The sequence below is a fragment of the Hordeum vulgare genome, chromosome 5H (assembly GCF_904849725.1).
Source record: "Hordeum vulgare subsp. vulgare chromosome 5H, MorexV3_pseudomolecules_assembly, whole genome shotgun sequence".
In the NCBI taxonomy this organism is placed as follows: domain Eukaryota; kingdom Viridiplantae; phylum Streptophyta; class Magnoliopsida; order Poales; family Poaceae; genus Hordeum; species Hordeum vulgare.
The window spans coordinates 474,880,229-474,898,790 of NC_058522.1; the positions used below are offsets into that span (position 1 = coordinate 474,880,229).

Sequence of the window (18,562 nt, forward strand, 5' to 3'; positions counted from 1 at the left end):
ATTTTCATTTGATAATGAGATCGCATCATTAGGAGAATGATGCGATGGACAAGACCCAATTGTAAGCTTAGCAAAGATCGTATCACTTAGTTTATTGCTACAACTTTCTTCGTGTCAAGTATGATAGAGGCAAAGTTGTCCCTGTCTTTCGATGAGATCGTGGATATCGTTTTGGTAGAGTCGACTTTGACGATCCGACTACAAACGTGTGAGGATGTCGCGCCTTATCAATCGCTAAACCAACTCCGATAGGTTATTTACCACGCCAGAGCACGATCAACCTGACCACGAAGATCTGTTTCCTGCATGCAAATGAAGAACAAGCAAGAAACTAAGATGCAATCAAGATATTGCGAATATAAGAGGAAAGCTTTATTGATGAAGGTGGAGTTCTGTGACGCATTTGTCTGGTCGTAGAACACAAACTAAGAACGCGAAGTTGCAGCTATTGCGAACTTGTAATCTAAACAAAACCCAAGTCTAAACGATGCCATAAGGGTTGTATATATGAGGGAATAGAGATGCAATTTCGTGACCCTTGGAGGAGGGGTCCGAAAACAGCCCTAAACTCGGTTTCCCCACACATACGGACTCTAAAAATAGCCTATATTATGTTATTTCCAAATTACATGTGCCTGGCCCAAAAATAAGGTGGCGCAACACCTATAATAGCCTATGGACGAAATTTATAAAGTGACGTCTTGAATATTTCATCCAAAGCCTTCATGCTCTCCTTATGGTGGCTTTAAAGTGTAAAAATCACCAGTTGAAGCTCCATTGTTCTCTCCCGCGCGTGCACCTTCTTCTCCATGCTTGATCCCGCTCCAACGGATATCCCGACAGCATCATATGTTCACGAACATTAGAAGTATTCCCAATAAACGAAAGTACATGGTAATTCAATTGGCGTGCACGAGCTCTAGTAACTGGTCCAGTATGTATAGCAGCTGGGGTTGTGGGTGTAACAATGGTGTTGGTGTCCTCATCATCCTCCCCTTCTTGAACTAAAGTCGTCCTCGACGGAAGCTCATCTTCCTCACCCATATATGGCTTTAAATCTACAATGTCAAAAGTGGGACTAACCCCAAAATCTGCAGGCAGCTCAAGTCTATATGCATTATCATTTATTTTCTCTAACACTTTGAAAGGACCATCAGCACGCGGCATTAGCTTTGACTTGTGCAAATCAGGAAACCTATCCTTATGCAAATGCAACCAAACAAGATCTCCAGGTGCAAAGACAATATGTTTTGTACCCTTATCTCCAGCAAGTTTATATTTCGCATTCATGCGCTCAATGTTTTCCTTAGTTAACTCGTGCATCTTTAATATCAAATCAACACGTTCTTTAGCATCAAAATTAACCTTCTCCGAAGATGGAAGAGGTAACAAATCAATAGGTGCACGAGGTAGGAAACCATACACAACTTCAAAAGGACACATCTTTGTAGTAGAATGCATCGAACGATTATAAGCAAATTCAATATGAGGCAAAGACTCTTCCCGCAATTTTAGATTGTTCTTCAAAACAGCCCTAAGCATAGTAGACAAAGATCTATTGACTACTTCAATTTGTCCATCAGTTTGGGGGTGACATGCAGTACTAAAAAGCAATTTTGTCCCCAACTTAGCCCATAAACATCGCCAAAAGTGGCTAAGAAATTTAGCATCATGATCTGGAACAATCGTGTTTGGCACACCATGCAAACGAATAACACGGTATCATCACTTCTATGACAGGGTATAAAGTGTGCCATTTTAGAAAATCTATTCACGACAACAAATATGCTATCCCTCCCCTTCGTTGTTCGAGGTAAACCTAAAATGAAGTTCATAGATATATCCTTCCAAGGAACACTAGGTACAGGCGAAGGCATCACTTAATTACTGTGTATCCAAACATCACTCCTTAATTACTGTGTACAAGCAAAGGAATAAAAGTATGTGTTCCTTAGACCATGAGATCATGCAACTCCCTCGCATCATAGGAATACTTAATTACTGTGTATCCAAACATCACTTCTTAACTGGGTGATCATAAAGGTGCTCTACAAGTATCTTCGATGGTGTCTATTGGGTTGGCATGGATTGAGACTGAGATTCGTTACTCCGTATGACGTAGAGATATCTCTGGGCCCTCTTGGTAATATAACATCATAAGAAGCTTGCAAGCATGGGACTAATGAGTTTAGTCACGGGATCTTGTATTACGGAATGAGTAAAGAGACTTGACGGTAACGATATTGAAATTTGTATGGAAATACATACGATCGAATCTCGGGCAATTAACATATCGCTCGAGAAAGGGAATTCTATACGGGATTAATCAAATCCTCGACATAGTGGTTCAATACATCAATATATTTGTTGAATATGTATGAGTCAATATGGACATCCCGGTCCCGCTATTGGTTATTGATCGGAGAGGAGCCTAGGTCATGTCTGCATTATTCTTGAACCTATAGGGTACACTTAACGTTCGATAATGCTAGGGTAGTATTGATATATTAATTGCACGAACCTAATATTGTTTGGTGCCTCGGATGAGATTCATACATCATGAGGAGTTTTGGAGTGGTCCGGAGGTAAAGTTTTATACATAGAAAGTTATTATCAGGGTTTCGAAAAAGGTTTGGTTTTTCGGTATTGTATCAGGAAGCTTCCGAAAGATTCTGGAGGGTTCAGGAGGAGTCCGGAATTCCACAAGTGGATTCCACTAGTCCCTAGGGCATGCATGGGTTGTAGGGGGCGTCCTAGCCTTCTTGGGCCACACGCACTAGGACCAGAGGGCCCATGCGTCTGGGAAGAAAAAACCCAAAGTGGGAGGGAGTCCACTTGCCTTGAGAGACAAGTTTCATCCCTTGGTCGCCTCCCCTCCTTGGAGGAGGAGCTAGGGCTGCGCCACCATCCCTCCCACACCCCTATATATAGTGGGGAGGGCGCACAAGGTTTGGACACGCCAAACCCAAGCCTCCTCCCTCTCCATATAAGCCTCCACCTCGTTCTTTCAGTGCTTGGCGAAGCTCTGTCGGTGTTCCGTGATATCCCACAAACATAGGGGGTCAATTGTAGCCTTTATCGATAAGTAAGAGTGTCGAACCCAACGGAGAGCTAAAGGCAAAATTAATATTCCCTTCAAGTTTAATCGACCACAAAGACAACTCTAAGCACACTTAACGTTCGCTTTACCTAAAACAAGAATAAAACTACTTTGCGGGGATAAAACTAGAACTACTTTGCAAAAATAAAACTAGGAGTACTTTCCTAGAATAAAGCTAAAAATAATTTGCAATACAATAAAAGTTAGTTGTTTAGTAGGACGCTTTTTGTAACACAAAAGAAATATTGTCCATTGACAATTGATTATAACACGATAGATACTTATCATTTGCAATGAGGGAGAGGCATACACTAACACATTTTTCATACTTGGATCATATGCACTTATGATTGAAACTCTAGAAAGCATCCACAATTACTAAAGATCATTAAGGTAAGTAACAAGTCCTCTTTACTCCCATACTATTGGGGATATTCCCCCTGATAAGTTGGCGTTATAAGGCATGTTCATTCCAGGTGTGGCCGCAGGTATAAGCGAACCCATGTAGATTGAAACACGGTCAACTCGTTCTAAAGAACCGACCCAGGAGGCGTCGAGTCAAGGTCCTGGCAGTAGAAGCCGTCGGGGTCATGACCAGCTTAGGAAGATGCTTACTTCGATTAGGAGTAGGAATCATGCAAGAATCATGTGTGTTGATGTTGATTTTGTGCATCCTAATTATGCAGAGGTAAGATGTGTGCTCTTTGGGTTTAGTCAAAAAAATCACCATTTGCCAAAAAAATTTCAAAAACTAAAACTAATTAATAAATTGCCCTTTATTTTCCCTGATATATACTATGAAACCCTAGCCCTATAACCAAAACAAAAGGCACGAAGGAGGGAAGAACTTACTAAACGAGGTCAAAGGACGAGGCCCACTACTGGCTCCCGGTTGGAGTGACCTCAAGCGCACAAACTAAAGCTGACGTCGTCGCCTATTCTAGCGACGGCGGTCGTTTGTTGGTGCGAGTGTCTAGGGTTAGAGCGCCCACATAACTCATCCCACTTAGGGTCTGTAATAACAACATTGCTCACCTGCGTCGTCGTTGTTGCCGTCGCCATCGTTGGGAGCAAGAGAGAGAAGAGCGGGAAGGGAAAAAAGAGAACGAGCGGGAGTGGGAGGTGAAAAGTGATAAGGAGATGGGAACAGACGTCTCTGTAAGCGCCATCCAATTCAGTCTACATGAGCCGTTACACCATGTCAGTAAAACTAGGAGCCAACCTATCGCAAAAGCCACTAAAACACTATAACCTGCTAGGCAGTGATATTTGCACAAAGTTTATCATAGGCGTGGTGTTTTTTGCCGAAATTTTAGAAATGTGTTTCTTGCAAACTTAACCCCAACATAGGCCATTGATATTCACTAGGACGATGCTCTGCGCCGGCGCGCCGGTCGAAAGATTCGGCCGACCGCGCGCGGGCCGCGCCGTTAGATCTCCATGCAACATTTTTTCCTCGATGCAACAAATTTCGGCGCTATGCAGCAATTTTCATCAACGGTTACAAAAAAAAATTGTAGCAAAAAAAAAATATCTGCGTGATCGTAGCAAAAAAAAACCGAAGAAGATGATGCGTGGTAGCAAAAGTCAAACGTCGGTTGTAGCAAATATCTACGTGACGTGTATGCTACTTTTTTAGTGAACGGTTGCAGCAAAAAAGATGCCGGTTGTAGCAAAAAATAACACGGTTGTAGCAAAAGTCAAAACGCCGGTTGTAGCAAAAAACCAACAAACTCGATTTACAACCAAACGTATATGCAGTTTTTTTACTGGACAAATGTAGTAAATAAAAAACGCTTATAGCAAATATGAACGCTGATTGCAACAAATTTAGACGAGGAAAAAACTGCATGAAAAACGTTTGTATCAAAATAACACATGGTTGCAGCAAATTTAACGAAAAAATATTGCATGCACCTGCCAGCGAGGCCCGTGGCCCGCGCGTGACCCACCGAACTATTCGGCCGGCGCGCCTGGTGAAAGCGTTTACCTATTCACTAGGGCTCATGACTTAGCCGGCTGAGTATAGGTGAGTTTAATGGTCGGTGCAAATTGTGATTTGGTGCGGCAACTTCTTACCGTCTTGGCAGAGTGGCTGCAAAACGGTACGTGCATCGCCGGGGGGGCGCACATCCGAGGACTGATTTGCTGCTCAAATTCGATTCAGGGGCTCTGCTACATTTCAACCTGGCTGGATAGGGATAGGAATAGGATACCCATAGCACCAATCTCAGGTTTTCACCAGAGACGAGAATCCAATCCACCCATGAGCCGATGCCGATGGCACAAGGCAGTGCGATCTCTGCACCCTCCGATACATGTGCCGGAGCAGGGCATGTGCGAGGGGTCAGTGGCCGAGCCGGTTTCCTTGTCCCGTCGTCCGTCTCCGTCGGCGTCGTCGCACTCGCTCCGGCCTGGCCTTGAATGGGGAGGTCAGTACGATACAGTGCTGAATTTCCCGCCTCGCCTGGCCGCTCCGGCCCCGCCCAAAATCTGCTGTGCTGACCGCCCCAACATTCACGAGCATCTCATGCATGATCCCCCAAAGCAGTCAAGCCAGCCGTCCGTTGGAGGATCACGAAAGAAAGCCTTGGCGCCAGTCGTAGTTACTACGGCCAGATCTCCGTCTGCAACGCTTGGGGACGGGTTACACGGCAGGGTAGTGTAGGGCCAGCAGGGCGCCATGGCAGACGTAGTACTATACTAGCACTAAAACATGAATTTGCCCTGGCTCAGGGCATGTTTGGTTTCAAATAAGTCACCAACTTATAAATTAAAAAATGTAAAAAAATGATTTGTTTTGCCAAACAGATTCAACTTATAAATCATCCCAACTTATAAGTCATAAGTTGCTTCACCTCAACTTAAAACTTATAAGTCATCCACTTTTACGTGGGCTCCATCACCTTTTCGACTTTTATAACAAAAATGCTAGACATACAGGCTTTTACAGGGGCTCTACAGGTTCCTTCCAAACCTTTAAAACATGCCTCCCTGATTTCAACGGGGGTTGGCCCATGCCTCTGCTATTGACCAATTAGAACCTGCCATGACACCCTGTAATCCCTTCATCCCGTAATCCTCCTGTATGTGTAGCAAATCTCCTTTTATAATATAAAATGGGATGAGAAGGTATGGTCTGGTGACTTATAAATCAGATGACAATCAAACAAATGTGACTTATAAGTCACTGGTTTTAAATCACCTGACTTATTAAAATCAAACAGGCCCTCGGTATACATGAAGAGGCCACTGATTAATCTATCTATCTATCTATGCACACATGGCCATCCCACCCTCACCAGTGAAAACACTAATGAGGCGCATCCCAGTACTAGGTACTCCTCCATTTAACAACCCCTGCTTCATTCAGTACATTTCCTGCTTGTGCACAGGGTACAAACCATGCCCCCACCCCCCCTCCGAGCGAGTATCATCATCGGCGTTGCTGCTGCTGCTGCAGCCGGTCTTGGTCTTCTTTCCTTCCCAGCTCTCATCCTCTGGGACGGGCCCTGCCTGCCTTTTGATGTCATCTCCCCACCCAGTCCAGTCCATTGAGACTTTTGCCATCTCCATTTCCAAGGCAGATAGCGGTGGGAGTACTTGACAGTTCAAACGGCCACCGACTCCCAAAGTTTCTTTACTTGTACTGCCACTCCTCCTAGTACCTCATCCTTGACTGGCCGCTTGCTCTGGAGCAGGGACAAGATCACATAGAGGCGTAGGAGGGGGTAGGGCTACCATCCCATGCACCTCTCTGGATTGGAGCATATCAAAAGTTGACCATGTTTTCTCCAACGTCCTACAACCTCTCCTGTCCGGCTGGTGTTCTTGGAGCCTTGCTACTAGTTGAAAGATTTCTCTGGTAATTAACCTGCTCAATCCGTGCCCGTATGGTTTGGTCAAATAAGCTGCATGTTTCCTGCAACTTCATTTTTTGTTTGCTTCGTTTCAGAATTTAACAGATTGTTCCTTTGTTATTGGGGATTTCTGACAGGCAAAGGAGGACCGAATTCCTATGAACTTCTTGCCGCCGAGATCTCCAGCTTCCCATTGATTTCCTAACCATGGAAGGGGGGGAGCAAAAAGTCGCGTCATTTACTGGTGCGCCCAAACCCGAGGACGGCGTCCCCGCCGCCGTCAAGCCCCTCACCATCAAGACCACCGCCAATGCCGGCGGCTCCGGCTGGCCGAGCCCCGCCTCGCCCTACCTCGGCTCGCCGTCGCCGCCCTCCTCCGCCTTCGTCTCCGCGCTGCAGTCGCCCTACATCTCCCCCCGGATCACCGAGCCTCCTCCTCCTCCTCCTAATCCTCCGCCGCCGCCGCACCGAGAAGCCAGGGCCTCCCGGACCCCCGCGCTGCCCTCGCCGGCGTCCTGCTACCGCGCCGCCGGGTTCCGCTCGGAGGACACGGACGCGCCGACGAGCGCCTCCCGCACGCCGCCGTCCGAGCGCGGCTACGACTCCCGGTCCCAGTCCCAGGACCCGCGCCGGCGGTCCTCCGACGGCGGGCCGGCGCCGCGCGTGTCCTTCTCCTTCCCCGTGCCGCGCGTCTCGCTCACGCGGGGCGCCGTCGCGTCGCCTATGTCCAACGGCAAGCTCCGGAGCTGCGACGTCTACATCGGGTTCCACGGCCAGGGGGGGGCCCTCGCCAGGTTCTGCAGGTGGCTCAAGGCAGAGCTCGAGCTGCAGGGGATCGCCTCCTTCACGGCCGACCGGGCCAGGTACTCCGGCGCGCACAGCCATGAGGTCGCAGACCGCATCATCTGCTCGGTGGCCTACGGCATCGTGGTGGTCACCGTGTCTGGCTTCCTCAACCCGTTCGTCCTCGAGGAGATCCGGTTCTTTGCTCAGAAGAGGAACCTGGTGCCCATCTTGTTCGACGGCCAGGCGTCGGACATCGCCGGGCTGTTCGATGGCAAGCCTGAAGATAAGGAGGGCATGGAAGCGTTCGAGGGGCTGATGCGGTGCCATGAGCTGAAGCTCGAGACAGACGAGAGCAGCTGGAGCAGGTGTGTGTCGCGGGCGGTCACCGTGCTGCAGTCGAAGCTTGGCCGGGGCACGATTGCCGAAAAGGAGAGTGAGGGAACTGAGGGTCTGCCATTTCCGCGAAACAAGCATTTCATTGGAAGGGAGAAAGAGCTTGCTGAGATCGAGGGAATGCTCTTCGGTTGCGCCGGCGAAGTCGAAGATGTGGAGTGCCCAGGAGGAGGTAGCACCATGCCTAATTGTGTGTCTAGTGGTGTTTCAGATGGAGGATTTGCTGATGAGGACAGTGATAGGGTGAGGGCAAGTAGTGGCAGGTTTAGCAGCTTGGAGGTGCACAAGTTCAAGCAGCCAATGTTGGAGGCATCCGTTGATCCGGCGATCGATCTGTCGGCTGCGAAAGAGGTCGGTCTTCAGAAGCAGAGATCAAAGCTCAGGAAGTCAAGGTTCAGGTGCAACAGCAAGGATCATGTCAATGGCAATGTGGTCTGCATCAATGGCATTTCAGGCATTGGCAAGACGGAGCTGGCCTTGGAGTTTGCGTACCGGTACTCGCAGCGGTACAAGATGGTATTGTGGATCGGAGGCGAGGCGAGGTACCTGAGGCAGAACATACTGAATTTATCAGGGTATCTGGGGCTGGATATCAGCGCCGAGGCCGAGAAGGAGCACGGCAGGATCAGGAGCTTCGAGGAGCAAGAGTTGGACGCATTTCAAAGGGTGAAGAGAGAGCTTTTCAGGGATGTGCCCTACTTGCTCATAATCGATAACCTCGAGAGCGAGAGGGACTGGTGGGAAGGGAAGGACCTGCAAGATTTCATACCTAGAAACACCGGAGCGAGCCATGTCGTCGTGACAACACGGCTGCCGCATCTCATGAACCTTGAGCCAGTGCATCTTCCTCAGCTCTCGTTTCATGAAGCTATGGTCTTGATAAAGGGGAAAAAGAAGAAGGATTACCCTCCCGAGGAGCTGGAAGTTCTGAAGAAATTCGATGAGCAGCTGGGGCGAGTGAGCTTCGGGCTGTGGCTCGTCGGTTCGCTGTTGTCCGAGTTGATGATCGATCCTGGTATCCTTTTCGAGGCTGTCGAGCGCGTGTCGCTGAACGAGAACATGATTGTGCTCTGTTCCGGTGATGACAACTTATGGCAGAACAATTTGTTCCTGATCAAGGTGTTGGTCTTCTGCTTCGCGTTGATGGACCAGGTGAAAGGAGGCGGCCTTGCCTTGAGGATGATCACAGTAGGTTCTTGGCTAGCTCCATCGCCCATGTCATCGACCCTACTAGCTGCCATGGCCAGCAAGCTGCCAACAAAAGCCAATGGCATTCAGCTGTTGAGTGAATCACTTAAGGCAGCACTCTTGTGTGGCACACACTGCTTTCTACAGCCACAGGCAAGAAAAGCAGAGGTGGAGTCGGCGCATTTACTGGTAAAACTTGGCTTGGCGCGAAAAACAGCTCAGCGTCCAGGTTGCTGGATTCAGTTCCACCCGATCGTGCAGCTGTTCGGCAAGATCAGCGGCAGTCTGGCACCGGCATCGGCAGCGGTATCCGGTGTCACAAGGACCGGCAACATGTCCATGAACTCAGACCACATGTGGGCTAGTGCATTCCTTCTGTTTGGCTTCAAATCGGAGCCACCGGTGGTGCAACTCAAGCCGGTCGATCTGGTGCTCTTCATCAAGAAGATAGCGCTGCCCCTAGCAATCCAGGCGTTCATGGCGTTCTCTCGCTGCGGCTCGGCGCTGGAGCTGCTCAAGGTGTGCACCAACGTCCTGGAGGACGCGGAGAAGTCGGCTGCGTCGCGGATGCAGGACCTGAAGCAGGGACCGCTGTGCTGGAAGAAGAAGAAGCTGCGGTCGGACAACCATGCCGACGAGTTCGTGTGGCATGAGATGGCGCTGCTGAAGGCGACGCTGCTCGAGACGAGGGCGAAGCTGCTGGTGCGGGGCGGGCTGTTCGACGGCGGGGAGGAGCTGTGCAGGACCTGCATCAGCATCAGGACGGTCATGCTTGGGCACGACCATGCCCAGACGTTGGCGGCCCAGGAGACGCTCGCGAAGCTGGTTAGGTACCGCAGCAAAATCTGAGACGATGCAGAACCGTGCGGGCTGTTCGACATTGGTAGCGTCTAGATTTGGTATCTTGTTGTTCTTTGCTGTGTCTGCAATTCACTGCTTGATATTCCTGATCGCCGACACGTTTTTTGTTAGATCACAGAGATGATAGCTAGTCTGATTATCAGATCATGTGTAACTTGACAACTTAGTTAACCAACCTGCTGTGTACAGTCCTGTCTCCTGAATTCCACCTCTGGATTTTCTTTGATGAAATTCTGGGCAATATGGATGAATTCCCTGATGACACATGTGACCTGGAGATGTTGCTATGTCCTAGTAACTGCTGTGTGTTATTAGCTGAACATTTTAGAAGATAAGATAACTGTGCTTTGTGACCCCTTGTGCAACTGATTTGATGCAATGCAGTCTTCACCTTGCTATTCTGATGCTGAATTTCTCAGACAGCTCCAGAATTTGCATTGCCCCCATCTTTTTTAGCCTGTCATTTCACCAGCAAAGTTCTCCTGCACAAAATAGCCGACATGACAAACAATCAGGAACAAAATAGCCGGCATGCCAAATTTGTGAGATGGATGGGGGAAACGAAGGCCACTCTGCGTGATTAGCAACGGCTGAGGAATCTTGATATCATGCATCAAGTCTGAAGTACTCTCAGCTCTCTCTGCTGCAGGCCAATGGATGGGTGCTCACTGGAAATTCATGCTGTCTGGCAGCTGATCATTCATCAAATCCAATGTTCACACGCAATGCATTCTCATCCACGATATAAATGCCATGCGTTGGCTGGTCGTGCTGGGTGGGCGGCCGGCCATGGACGTGACCTTCGTGTGCTCGTCGTCGTCGGGGGAGGGGCCGTTCAAGATGGAGGTGGGCTTCTTCGACACCGTCCAGGACATCAAGCACAAGCTCCAGGGGCGCACCGGCTGGCCCGCCGCCGCCATGTCCCTCTTCCACGACGGCGACGCGCTCGTCGACGACGACAGCGCCGGCGCCGGCGTCACCGAGCGGTACGGCGTCGTGGAGGGCTCCGTCATCCACGTCGCCCTCGACGGCGACGAGAGGCGGCCGCGTCGGAAGGATAGGAAGGACGGGACCAGGAGGCCGGCCAGGTCGGCCAGGCGGGAGCGGGACGGCGCCGTCGCGCCGCCGCTGCGGGTGAAGGTGGTGTCGCGGTGCGGCGCGGGGCGGGTGGAGATGGCGGTGCGCGCGCGGGGCGCGGTGTCGGCGCTGCGCGGGGAGCTGGAGCGGGGCGCGGCGTCCGGGTCCGGGTTCCCGCTGCCCCCGGACGGCGGCTACTTCTTCATCCACGGGCAGAGCGTGATGGACGAGGCGCGGTCGTTCGAGTGGCACGGCGTGGCCGCCGGCGACGAGGTCGTCGTCTTCGAAGGCTCCGTCACCAGGGCGCCGGCGTGCTGAACCGAGACCGGCCAAGACGCGCGTGCGTGCGCGTGGCGCCTGGAGCAAATTTGTAGTTTGTTCGCGCGGGAAGAAGATCAGAACTGTGGCTTCGCTTGGTTCGTTCAGTATCGTCGTCAGAATGGCAAATCTTCCTTCCGAGTTGCAACACCTACCAGAAACAGCATATCATATCATACTGGTGCTCTTTAGAAAAAACATATCATTTTTTGTAATAAAAAAATTAAACATCTCACTTGGATGAGAGAGATCTTTGAAAAAATTGTTAGTTCAGTCTAAATGAGAATCAAGTTCGAGATCATGCGAGGTGGGCTGACGTGGGCGTTAAAGTGGCAAGGGTGTGTAACTGTAGGTGCCTTTTAAGTCCGTGATATACGGGGCCGCATATCACGGACTTAAAAGGCACCTGCAGTTACGACACCGAATGGGCCGCATATCACGGACTTAAAGGCACCTGCAGTTACGACACCGAAGCTTAGTCCTTGGGAGGGGGATATCACATAAAACAACATTCAAAGAAAATCATCACATTTCAAAGTTTTGAAAAAATTTGATACATGGGGTGGGCCTTGGGTCGAGTTAGGGGCTGCTCTGGGTTGTGTTTTATTTATTTTGTACTTTTCCCGTACTAAAATAAGTGCCTTAAAATTAATATAACTTCATACTAGAGGTAGTATAAAGTTAAGACAATTATTTTAGGACGGAGGGAGTACTTTGTTAGGAATGAATTAGAGTTTAAAACCAATCCATTCCTTTGGAAAATTCTACATAAACAATTAAAAACTAACAAATAAATATAATATTTGGAGTCTAGTTAAAATATTTCCAGCATATATTTCATTTACAAACTCAATATTTCATAAAATCTTATCGTGGGCTTTGTAAATATTCCCCAAAAATTTCTTAGGGTTCTAAAACATTCCCAAAATATTTTTAAACTCCCAGTAAAAAATAAATAATGAAAACCAAATAATTTTTATTTAAAATCCAAAAGCTTCAAATACTACTCAGATTCTCAAGAAAATATATTTAATTTATTAACTTTCCGAATCTTATTTTATTTTTTGGGATGTTACACCCCTCACGGCTTGGCATCCCCATGTGTGTCCTTCTTCCATGGAGGCCCTTCCCTTGTGCCCTTGTTATTCCTCGTCGAAAACCGACAAGATTCTTGAAAATCCGGTTTGAAAGTGTTATTTGGAAGTGCATCTTCATCCCCTAGCTACGAGATCGGGTGAACATCTCTCTTCCCCTCCCTCTAAATAGTTGAAGTTGGTTGTGTCTTCATTGGGTCGGCGCTGCTCCGAAAGCAACGACGCCGATCTGGTTATTCTGTCTAACTTGAGTGGGCCGTCTAGGCATATGCACCCATCTTTCACGAAGCAGACGACCCCTGCACCCACACCTGCCTTGCCTCTGGTGGCGACATCAAGCGTCGCCATCATTCCTGTCAGCTCGCCCTTGCTGGGGATGAGGCCGCCACCACCTCGGTTGCTTGTCCCAACATAGCCTCCAAATCAAGCCAATCAAAACGACAAAGATTTTCAGTCAACTGGATAATAATAGCAAAAACAAAGAAATAAACAGAATGCTACTCCCTCCGATCCAAAATAAGCATCGAAATTTTAACTAAGGTTAGTTCAATTCAAATTCAAAACTAGGACATTTATTATGGATCGTAGGGAGTTGGTGTTTGCAAATCAAAAACTAGTGCAGGTCAGGGCGTCAGAGAATGGCAACCAATGTTTCTTTCAGACACCTACGAAAAGCACCAGTTGTACTAGTGGCACTTCACAAGCACAACCATATGGGCTGCTTTGCTAACACCTCACCGATCGATTTAAGCAATTCCCAATTGGCATAGAAGCCATCCCTTTTCTTTCTGATATGATTCCAAACAAGAAAGATATGAGAACCGTCCTCTGCATCCTTTTCTTACAAAAAATGCCCACAAGATTTTTTTTTTTAGAAAAAAATTGGAGTGACCAAAAGAAGAACTAGAACGAAGCTATGCATGCTGTAGCAATCCTACCATGTATACAGGCAAGCCGGAGCACATCATCTATCTTTTCCTTTCTTTTGCATCCTATTATTATTTACATCTGGGGACCGAAGGGGGGCCTGCCCATCATCTGCTGGTAAGCCGACGCCGACGCGAAGCCGGACTGCTGGTCCGGCTCCGGCTTCATCTGCCCTTCCTGCATCATGAGGCCCGGGTAGCCCTGCATCATCGACGGAGGGTGACGGGCGGCGGGCATTGGTGGCATCGACATGCCTGGAGGGCCCATCCCGAAGTGGAAGTTGCCTGCCGCCCCCAGATGGCCTCTCGGCGGGAGACCGAAGGAACCGAAGGGAGTCGCGCCGCCAAACTGAGGATAGCTGCCTTGCGCTTGTTCTTGCCTGCGGTGCGAGATATTGGCCTGCGGTGCGGAGGGTTGGGCGCTGCCGGAGCCGGAGCCCCCGTTGCCGCTGTTTCTGGCTGCTGGAACTTCATGGTTGTGCTTCCCCTCATATGTCGTGATCACGGATTTCAGATCGTGCGACGCTCTTTCCACATGCTTGCGCACTGAACAGCCCTGGTGTGTACATTTGTAGTAGCTCCTGCAGGTAAATAAGATAAGATGGTGTTACAATCTTAGGGTTCAGGATGAATGAATACCAAGAGTTTCAAACATTGCACAAAATGATCAATTTGTGAGTGAAACATGAATGCCGTTGAGCTGACCTTGGATTTGGGTTTCCTTTGACAACCTTTTGACCATACTTGCGCCAGCGGTAACCATCATCAAGGATGTCAACCTCGCTTGTTGTCTGAACGACAACACGAGGCTCCCGGACAGCTCTTGACGCTGCAGCCACCATGTCAATCGAACTGGTGGTGGTCGCAGTAGGAAGGGTAACAGCAGCTAAAGCATCCAGTTTCCTGAAAATAACCAGGTTCATCAATGAATAGAAATATCATCATGGCTGTGTTAAGTGGTTAAGTGGAGGGGGACACTAACCTTCTTTTGGATTCAGTCTCATCTTCACCTCCATCACAGTCTAAAGAAATGGTGCCTTGTGTTGCTCTATCAATCTCATTGGACAGCGTTGACGACACATCAGCTGCATCTTGGGACTCCATGATAGATGTATCACCATATGCAGATACAGGAGGGCAAGCAGCCGATCTTCCCTCGACACCCTGCGCATCTTGGATGCACTCACTTTTACCATTTTCCCACAAAGATGCAGTATTGAGCCCTGCATGCAAACCGGGTCTCTCTAGGACATGGACTTGTGGATCATTGATTTGTGACGAAGGGATACCTGAGCGGCGGTTTGGAGGCGGCAAAGGGTGATTGTGAGAACTCTTGTAGACTATCTCTGTTATCTGACCATCTTGAGAGCGTTCCACCTTTTTCTTGACAGGACAATCTGGGTGTGTGCATTTGTAATAGCTCCTTGGATGCTCACTGCTCTTAACTTGCTTCTGTCCATATTTTCTCCAGTTATATCCATCTTCACCTGGGTTGCTATTTGTGGCAGAAGAGTATTCTTCATTTTGGTCTTCCTCGTTCTCTTCCTGTTCTTCAGAAGTGTGATTATCACTGAACATAGAATCAGATGTCTTCGGTTTAACAATCGCTTCATCAGCACTGTCCTTCACTGCAGTAAAGCTTGACTGAAGACTGGATCCCTGCTGATGCATATTTGACATCGACTGGTTTTGGTGGCAAACATTGTAACCCTGTATAACATTAAAAGAACAGGCATGTAAATGCATAGAAAAGTGGGGCAATAAAAAGAGTGAAGAGTAGAAGGCAAACAATAAGTGCTAACAATCAAGGATATTACCTTTTCCACATTTGAGTAACTTGTTGGCCCAGAGTGGGGTTGGAAGGAGAAAACATCGTTACTAAACGTACTATCTGGTGGCATTGTTGAGTTAGCCGCTGAAGCAACAAACAGTTTGCCAGTGGTTGGAGAAGGCTGTGCCTGTAACAGATCATAATCATTTCAGACACATTCACATAGCGAATATCATGTGGTGAGCACATATGTATTTGAACATTTGTGAGTGTTGAATTAAGATTATCGAGTTTGAAGTCAAGACATAGAACAAAATTTACAACTTTATAAATTTCTAAACAGAGATCATTTTTGGGACAGTAATATTCTGCATGATAGGAACTAAACAACATTGTAGTCACAGGTCTCTATACTGACAAAACCATATGCCACAGCACAACAAATGTTTTGTGCAAAAACAAGACAATGATAAATGTTCTTAATATACTTCAGGAAAACTAAATGTTTGGTAAATGGAACTTTCATGTGCTTACTGGTAATTACTAACGATTCACAATTGATTGTATCAGAATCTGAAACAACACGAAGGGTAATCGAGGGAAGAGCGAAAGCCCACGGACGGGCTCCCGTTGCCCTCCAGCCTATTAATCCCGGATGGAGGAAGTAATTATCGGTGTCATAGCACAATAGAAAACCAGTTATGAGAAGATGGCATACCATAGAATTGTAGAGAAAAACAGGTGACTCAAGAAGAGTAGTTGGACTAAGACCAGGTGGAATTGCTATGGGTGATCGAATAACTGTGGACGAACCCACACGAGATGTATCGATCTTGGGGATACTGAAACCAGCCCTCGAAGCCCTGCGCTCAGCTAGAGATCCCTGTGGGTTTGATTTCTGATTAGCATTGAACGAATTTGGTTGCAGGGAAAAATCCTTTTGGGGCATAGCTGTAGGTGGCTGAGCAGGCACTTGCTCCCTCAAATCCACAAGCTCTCCTCTCTTCTCTGATTGATCATGGGGCTTGTTGCTCACATGTTCGCCGAAAAAATTGGAGAATTGACCAGAGCTGAAGTCCTCGTTCAAGAAGCTTGACATGAGCGTTCTCGGGCTGGGCGTCGGGGGCATGGCCATCCAGTCCTCCATGAGGGATCCACGGTCGCTGGTGCCGGCCATGGGAGCAAGAAATCTTCCTCAGCTGAAACAACAAGGTGTACCATATTAGTACTGTCAAAATATTTTAGATGCTTGAGTGTAAAATTAAGCAAAAGCTTCCTTTTCAGTGTAGTACAGCTTACAATAAATGCTGATCAGAATCACTAAGCACAACAAATTATGCAGATGCTATGACATGAAAGGCAACCAATCATAAATGGGCAGTACACACTACACAGACCAACATAATTCTATTTTCTGCTGGGCTACATCATGGCAATAGGTACAGATGAAGAAATAAATTCAGGGGAACTGAAACCTTCATTAAACCACTGAACTCACACGGAAATGCTGTAAATTCTACAGGCATGGGCTCTGAATCCATGCACAAGAAAATAAACAGAGGACATAGATTTGACATGAAACGGAGAATCCAACCCGCTGCTCGTGACGAACTGAATCCCCGGACATGAATTACGAGATGCAATCTCGACGCGGAATGGAAGATTCCATAACTGAAATAAGAATCATTTTTTTTCTGTTGAGAAAAACAGGGGGCAGAAACTTATGGCTGGGTAAAAATTTGAAACCAAGATGCAAACTTTACAGGCAACCCGTCTCAGTAACCATCAATAACTCCCGGACGAGCAATTCCGGTGCCGAATCAGCCGCAAGGACGGAGGCGATGAGCGGAAACAAAGACAGCGAAATAAAGGCGGACGGAAAAGGAAGAAATGCCCAATCGGCACCTCCTCGAGCGGGCGGTACCTCGGATACCGGACGATTGATCCTTCCTCCTCTCCCCCAAAAATAGAAGGCGGGCGGGCGGACGGATTGGGGCGGTCAGAAGCCGATACAGATCATATGCTCCCACCGGCGACGGAGAAGAAACAACCTAATTTTTTTTCCCTGCAGAGACCGGTGAATTTCGGGCAGGGCTGTGCCGGTCTCGATCCTTTTTTTTCTCTCCAGCCCTCTCACCAACCAAGAAAGAAGAAGGGAGGGAGGGAGCCGCCGCAGACGGGGGGGGGAAACAAAGATCTTGCCGGGCGCAGACAGACGAGGGTAGGTCTCCACTGACCAAGAAGAGCTCCCCGGCCCCCGGAAAACGAGAAACACGCCGCAAGAAGCAGAGGAGGGAGGGAGGGAGGGAGGTTGATTGAGGAGGCGCCCCGCTGCCTCGATTCCCAGCCCCTGGGTTCTCCACTTTTTTTAAGGGGTGGGGTGGGGGATAGAGAAGAGCGAAAGGCGGTTTGACCAAGGCGAAGGCGAGGAAGAAGGTGGGGTTGGAGGGGAGGGGAGGGGAGGAGAGGAGAGGAGAGGATGATTCCGTTGCTGCCAGTGCTCTGCTCCCACTCTACTAATTGGCAAAAAGCTGTCCTCAGTTCAGCCTCGGCCTCGCTCCAATTTTTGTTTGTTTGTTTGTTTTCTCTGCTCTAAATGAGAAGATTTACTCCGCAACTTTGTATTTTTTGTACTAGTGCTGTATACTGGCATGGATGGATGGTCGTTGGTGAATGGCGTTTTACATGGTGGAGGCTGATTTTTGGGGGCTGGGTTAATGCTGATTATTTGTGGTTTTACGGAGCGATTAGCGGGAAACGGCTCCCTACTTTCGCTGGAAAGCAAAGGGGACGGCAGTTGCGTCAACCATTTCTTGCGCAGCATCGGCGGGGCGGAGAGGAGAGGAGAGGAGAGCGGTTTGACTGACCAGGTGAGTGAGCGTGGCAGGAAAACAAAACAGGGGCAACGGGGTTGCAAAGGAGGCGCGCGTAGTAATGAGTTAGTAGTGTGATTTTGTGGTCGTTGGCCGCGCCATCGCAGCGCGTGGTTCTTCATGGGAAAAAGTCTAAAATGAACCTTGAACTCGTAGAGGCTAGCGAAATCGAACCCTAATGTCCAAATCCCTGAAATTAGCACTCTGAACTCTTAAATCCCAGTCTAAATTAAACCCTGAAGGCATTGCCAAACAAACAGAGCCGGGATTCTCTTTTTTTTCCAGTTAGGCAGGATCAAACTTGGCCGGCCCACT

The 18,562-nt window shown here is 48.4% G+C and overlaps 3 protein-coding genes across 3 annotated transcripts; 2 read left to right on the top strand and 1 right to left on the bottom strand.

Moving 5' to 3' along the window:
• The first annotated feature begins 6,462 nt into the window (after positions 1–6,462).
• LOC123399241 lies at positions 6,463–10,447 on the top strand. The gene is made up of 2 exons (XM_045093663.1): positions 6,463–6,965; positions 7,098–10,447. The coding sequence occupies exon 2, from the start codon at positions 7,168–7,170 to the stop codon at positions 10,174–10,176; it is 3,009 nt and encodes a 1,002-aa protein (XP_044949598.1). The 5' UTR covers positions 6,463–6,965; positions 7,098–7,167; the 3' UTR covers positions 10,177–10,447.
• An 87-nt stretch (positions 10,448–10,534) lies between these two features.
• Positions 10,535–11,727, top strand: LOC123399242. Its single transcript, XM_045093664.1, has one exon. It carries the CDS (start codon positions 10,942–10,944, stop codon positions 11,581–11,583), a length of 642 nt encoding a protein of 213 aa, XP_044949599.1. The 5' UTR covers positions 10,535–10,941; the 3' UTR covers positions 11,584–11,727.
• Positions 11,728–13,422: 1,695 nt separating this feature from the next.
• Positions 13,423–17,854, bottom strand: LOC123399243 (probable WRKY transcription factor 2). The gene is made up of 6 exons (XM_045093665.1): positions 17,299–17,854; positions 16,093–16,573; positions 15,421–15,561; positions 14,586–15,313; positions 14,309–14,506; positions 13,423–14,184 (listed from the first exon to the last, which is right to left on the bottom strand). The coding sequence occupies exons 2-6, from the start codon at positions 16,549–16,551 to the stop codon at positions 13,680–13,682; spliced, it is 2,031 nt and encodes a 676-aa protein (XP_044949600.1). The 5' UTR covers positions 16,552–16,573; positions 17,299–17,854; the 3' UTR covers positions 13,423–13,679.
• Between the last annotated feature and the right edge of the window lie 708 nt (positions 17,855–18,562).

Bases quoted from the DNA above. Each gene is read 5' to 3' on its own strand.
- LOC123399243 (XM_045093665.1), bottom strand. From the start codon at position 16,551: ATGGCCGGCACCAGCGACCGTGGATCCCTCATGGAGGACTGGATGGCC. The intron at 15,562-16,092 runs GTATGCCATCTT...GATCTGTTACAG, and splicing joins TTTTTCTCTACAATTCTATG to GCACAGCCTTCTCCAACCAC. The intron at 15,314-15,420 runs GTAATATCCTTG...AATGTTATACAG, and splicing joins GTTACTCAAATGTGGAAAAG to GGTTACAATGTTTGCCACCA.
- LOC123399241 (XM_045093663.1), top strand. From the start codon at position 7,168: ATGGAAGGGGGGGAGCAAAAAGTCGCGTCATTTACTGGTGCGCCCAAA.
- LOC123399242 (XM_045093664.1), top strand. From the start codon at position 10,942: ATGCGTTGGCTGGTCGTGCTGGGTGGGCGGCCGGCCATGGACGTGACC.